The sequence below is a fragment of the Vombatus ursinus genome, unplaced genomic scaffold (assembly GCF_900497805.2).
Source record: "Vombatus ursinus unplaced genomic scaffold, bare-nosed wombat genome assembly UNPS02014798.1, whole genome shotgun sequence".
NCBI classification, from domain to species: domain Eukaryota; kingdom Metazoa; phylum Chordata; class Mammalia; order Diprotodontia; family Vombatidae; genus Vombatus; species Vombatus ursinus.
Window position 1 is genome coordinate 31,101,932 of NW_020954576.1, and position 6,000 is coordinate 31,107,931.

General features: G+C 40.3%; 1 protein-coding gene across 3 annotated transcripts in view; it reads right to left on the minus strand.

Moving 5' to 3' along the window:
* The window catches only part of LOC114049731 (serine/threonine-protein kinase MARK1), a 146,674-nt gene that overhangs the window by 24,687 nt on the left and 115,987 nt on the right, over positions 1-6,000 (minus strand). For 2 of the 3 annotated variants that reach the window (XM_027871116.1, XM_027871115.1), the window contains exons 12-13: positions 5,635-5,788; positions 2,212-2,405 (exon numbers count right to left, since the gene is read on the minus strand). In XM_027871116.1, the coding sequence (XP_027726917.1) occupies positions 2,212-2,405; positions 5,635-5,788 (348 nt within the window). The remainder of the gene's footprint in view (positions 1-2,211; positions 2,406-5,634; positions 5,789-6,000) is intronic. The other variant, XM_027871117.1, reaches the window with a different exon arrangement.

A 6,000-nucleotide genomic window follows, 5' to 3' on the forward strand; every position in this document is an offset into this window, starting at 1 on the left:
GCCCCACGTCTCTCCCCATTCCAATCCATCCTCCATTAAGCCACCAAAGTGATTTTCTTAAAGCATAAACCTGACCATGTCACTACACTCTGCTTCCCCACTTAAAAACCTCCAGTGACACTGGCATCCTTGCTGTTCCATAAACAAGAAATAAGATGCTCTGATCTCTTTGTTCTCATAATTTTCTCTTGCTGTTACCATTCCTGGAATGCTCTCCTTTCTCTCTGCCTTGACTTCTGCAGCTTTGGATGCCAGTTAAAATCTCATCTTCTACATGAAGCCTTTCTTAATACCTCTTAATTTTAAGGACTTCTCTCTGTTGCTTACCTCCTATTAATCCTGTATATAGCTTGTTTGCACATATTTGTTTGTATGTTGTCTCATTAGATTGTGAGCTCCTCAAGGACAGGGATTGTTTTTTGCTTTTCCTTGTATCCCCAGCACTTAGCACAATGTCTGGCACAGAGCAGGTGCTTAATAAAATATTCAAGAATCCGTCCTTAGGCCTCTTCTCTTCTATCTTTCCTCACAGATTCAACAATCATCTTTACACAGAAGCCTTCGAAATCTCTCTATAAAAAGCTCAACCTCTTTCCTGACTCCCAGAGCTGCATCTCTAATTCTCTAGTAGGTATCTTCTCTTGGGTATTACACCAACACTTCAAATTCTGCATGGATAAACCTGCCTAATAATATGGACAAATTGGGATGGGTGTCCTCCCTTTCCAACTCTGAGATCCCGTGAAGTTACCCTGAAGTCTGCTTCTCCATTCCTGCTAACAATACCCACCAGAAGAACTTTGGGGCAATTTCCTTTTTTTTAACTAGTCCTTCACATCAACTCCTGTCACTAGTGTGACTCACATGTATTCCCTTCATGCCACCCCCTGTGCAGGGTCCTCTTTACTGGCCTTCAGTTTAATAGCCTCCTAATTGGTTTTTCATCTTCATTTATTTTCTGTTCCAATCCACCCTCTATGCCACTGCCAGGGTTAATTTCTTATGACACAGCTCTAATCATGTCACTTATCTGCTCAAAACCTTTGAAAGATTCCTGTTTCCCAAAAACGTCTAAACTTTTTTTTAGCAAGATATTCAAAGCATCACTATGCTACGGCTCTAACTCACCTTCCTTGTATTCTATCCCATTAATCTCCTTTTGTGAATCCTCTATACCTGAGTTTTCACTATTTACTATGTCCTACACATGTTCTGTATCTTTCTATACTCATGCTCTATCTTCTGTCTACTACATACATAACATCAAAAAAGCCTCTGTCTGGGGAAATCCTATCAATTAATGCTCATCTCAAAGGTTACCTTCTTCATGAAACTTCTTCTGACCTCCCTGACCAAAGGTATTCTTTCTTCTCCAAGCCCTTATAGCACTTTCTTTGTAATAATGATAATATGAATGAGAGCTCTTATTTATGTAACACTTTAAGATTTATAAAGCACTTTCTAACACCAGCCCTGTGAAATAGGTAGTGCAAGTACTATTATCCCCATAGGGGAACTATTTAATGACTTCCTCACCCATGCTCCTACAATTAGTAAACACCAAAGCCAGTACGTGGCACAGCTGAGACATGAGCCCAGGCCTCCTGAGAAAGTCTAGTTCTCTTTCCACTTTCCTCCTCTGCACATCAGTTATGATGCTTATACTGTCTGGTGTATTAATATTTGTGTATAAATGGTATTGCAGATTCAGAGATGGCCATAAGAGTCTGAAAGGCCTGGGCTCAGGTCCTGCCTCTGATATATACTTGCTGTGTGATCCTGGGCAAGTCACCTGACCATTCAATGTCCTGGGCAACTCTCTAAGACTTGAAGTTGCAAATCAGGTTCTTATCTTCACTGGGTGAGGAGGCGTTCTCACTGGGAGCGCCCTATGCTAATGAAGTCACAAGCTCTTGTTCAAAACAAAATAAAATAATGTCCCCACCAGATGGTTAAGTTCAAAGTGCAAAAACCATGTTGTTCAGATAGATATACTCTGCAGTATCTTACATGGAGTAGCATTTAAACATGTATTGACTGAACAGAATTAAAAGCTCTTCAGGATATATGACTTTATCCTTTCTATAACTTCTAAAGTTTATAAATGAGATCAAATAAACACGTATGTACTCTGTTATTTAAAAAGAGAAGATGTTCTGAATTTTAAACCATGATCACAATATACTTCTACATGCAATAATATATACGAACACTTGGCATAGTAGAAGATTTTTTTCTTTCGGGTCCTACAAGAGGACTTGCTGTCATCTCTGCTTTGGATCCAACTACAGTGCTGCCAAGTTTATGAGATACATCTTTGTCCCACTCCTCTTTTTGCTCACTTTCCGCACTGTTAGCCTGAGCCCTTTTGGTGTATGACACAGCAGCAGGAATTGATGGACCAACTGTAAAATAAAACATATCATCATCAGCTGAAAATTACTCATTTTTTCTGTTCATAAGTTAAATTTGATTCTCTTTGATCTTAGAAATGTGTACCTTTGCAAATTTTATGCTGAAATCTGAACCAAATATGACTGCTCTTTTGAAGAAAAAAAAACTTGGCAAAAAGAGGTAAGTTATCTACTATTTTTGACACAACAAATCAGTAAATCAACAGGATGAGGAACAAATAGGCACATAAAGGGGTGGATCCTCAATCTTTAGAAAGAATATCACAAACCCTGCCCCTTTGACTATGCTTTCTAGAATGCCTACTCCGTAATTAATACATTTGCTTTCTTCTCAAACCTTTCTTCTTTCCATCTTCTGTCTCTCAATGAGAGCTGGCTCCTTCATGCTGACACTGCATCCCTAATCACCCTTTCCAATATTGGTTGTATTTTCATTTACTTCCAACTCAGGCTGTGGTGGAGGAGCTAGAATATTCCTTGTTCTCCATTCCTACTTCCTAATTTGCCATCACTGAGTAACCTCTCCTTCTTTGAGGTTCCAATCAATATCAACTTATCATCCAATTAAGATTCTGATAGATACTATCAGCTAACTCCAAGGACATTTCCTTCCTTCGGTCCTCAGTGAGTTCAGTATTTGACTCATAGTCTTTCTCTCCACCCCAACTCTTCCGGTCCTCTAACTAGGACAAGATGATATACATGTTGTTACTCTGTCAAGCACCCTCATTTCTCAGTTCCTCTATTCACTCATTTCCAATGATCTACTCTACCTCTCCACCTCAGGTACACAGGGACATTTGATTTTGCTATTACCCACAAGCATTACACTTCCATGCTCATGAACTCTAAAATCCCAATATCTGACCATGTTTTGTTTTGTTTTGTTTTTTAATTATTACATCTTTTGCTCTGCCTTGTGACAACATACCCTATTTCTCATCCTCACCCCTCAGTTCATTCCCAAGCTACCCCTGTCCCCTCAACTTAACTCCCTTCTGTATACAGACCTCTTGGAGAATCAGTCCAACTCTATACTACCTTCTGCTCCTGAGTGCCTTGCCCCCTCATCTCATCACAACCACTCCTTGTCAAATCCAAACCTTGGATTACTACCCCATCCACCTCCTTTGTTTCTATTTAAATGCTGATGAACAGAACTAGAGAAAAATCACAGAACTCTGCTGAATTGATTCATAACAAACTTATGTTACGTAACTTCAACAGGACCCTTTCCACAACCCTCTCAGCTAAGGATTCTGCCTCAAATTTCACTGGAACAATTGATGTCATTTGATGAAAGCTTCCTCTTCTCTCCCACTAATCTCACATTACTCAGATGACTTCCTTTGCTACTGCCTTCATTTCTGTCCTACGTGAAGAGGGGGCCCTTCTGCTTGCCAAGGAGAACACTTCTACACTCACGAGTGAACCCGCTCTATGACATTTTCCTAAATAGAATGTTTCCTCTAGTATCCTCATTCTTTCACTAACGTTCGATCTTTCCCTGTCCCAGCTGCTTCCCTGCTACCTAAAAACACAAAACCCCTCATTCCATCCTACCATTCCTGCTAGCAACTACACTATCTCTCCTCCCTTTTGTAGTGAAACTCCTTAAGAAAACAGTCTGTACCAGATCCTTCCACTTCTTCTCCTCTCTCCAGCTTTTTAAACCCTCTGCAGTCCAGCTTCTGACCTAATTAATTATTCAACTGACATTGCTCTCTCACAGTTATCAATGACCTCTTAACTGTCAAATCTAATAGCCTTTTCTTAATCTTCATCCTTCTTGGCCTCTCTGCAGTCTTTGACACTGTTGATCACCCTCTTCTCCTGGATATTCTCTCATCTTTAACTTTTTATGACATCACTCTAGCCTGGTTCTTCTCCGAACCGACTGATCATTCTTTGGTCTCTTCAGATATTCATCCAGTTCACTTCCACTAACGGGGTACCCCCCAAAGCTCCTTCTCTTCTCCTTCAACACTATTTCACTTGGTGACCTCATCAGCTCCCAGAGATTCAATTATCATCTCTATGTTGATAATTCCCAGATCTACTTATCTAGCTGAAACATTCTACATTACTTAATCCTGTGTATACATACATAGACACAGATACTGATACATACTGATAGTAAGTTCAATATGAGAAATTTGGAGTTTATATCACTAGAACACAATTGCCTAGTAGAAATGTTCATATTATTCTCTTCATCAAACTGGACGTCTCATAGATATCTTAAGCACACACATACAAAACTGAACTTACTATCTTTCTTCCCAACTTCCCTGTTTCTGTGCAGGGTACCACCATCTTCCTAGATACCCAGGCTTGTAATCTGGATACCATCCTCAACTTCTCACTCACCATATCCCAGCAGTTGCCAAGTCTTGTCATTCCTACCTTCATAATATCCTAAGGAGACAACATCTTCCCTATATGCTCTCTTCTCTCTTTTGATGCTGCAACCATGCTGGTGCAGGCTCTCATCACCTCATGCCTGCATTACTGCAATAGCCTATGTGCTGGTCTCCCTGCTTCAAGTCTCTCCCTACTCTATTCCATCCCCCACTTAGCTAGCTGTAAAGCTGATCTTCCTAAAGCACCAGTCTGACCATGTCACATCTCTATTCAACCAACTCCAGGGGCTCACTTTTACATTCAGGATCAAATATAAAATCCCTTGTTTGGCTCTCTATAACCTGAGCCTTGCACCTCACCCCAAGTACTCTGCACTCCAGTGTTACTGGCCTCCTTGCTGATCCTAGAACAAGACATTCTATCTCTTGACTCTGGGTATTTTCATGGCTGTCCCCCATGCCTGGATCTCTGTCCCTCTTCTTCTCCATGCATCCTAGCTTCCTTGCCTTCTTTCAGATTTCAGCTAAGTAGAAACCTTTCCCAATCCGCCTTAATGCTAGTGCCTTCCCTCTTGGTTTTCTTGTTTACCTCCAACTTACTCTGTATATATCATTTGTAAATAGTTGTTTACATGCTGTTTCTCCTAGGCACTTACACTGTATATGTTCTGTACCTAATTATTTGCATGGTGTCTCCCTCATTAGAAAGAAATCCCTGCGGGGAAGGACTGTGTTTTGCTTTTCTTTGTATTCACAGTCCCTGGCATATAGCAAGCACTTAGTGAATGCTTCCTGAACGATTAGTGCTTGCTTGCTGACTTTGTATATTACATTACTTGTTTGAAAATGTTTCCCACCATGATCACTGAAACGCCTCTGTTTCTGATTTGCTGATATACTCCTCTGGACCTTCAGATGAGCAGGAGATTGCATAGAACTGTTGTTTAGGTCACTGCTGGGTCGAGATCGCTGACATAAGTTGCCACTGGACAAAGATTCACTTCCTTCAAACTAGAAGCATAAAAAAAAGGACATTAAGATTTTTAAAAAGATCTGAAAGAGGTGACATGTACACTTGTTTTATTAATCGGATATTTTAAAGCTTGGTAAAGGAAGACCCCAGACTCAAAAAAGAAGAACCCTAAATAAAACAGAGTCTGATCTCTGATGACAAAAACACTTATTATCTGAGAAGAGCTTGAAAAAGAAAACTTGTGGGGGGC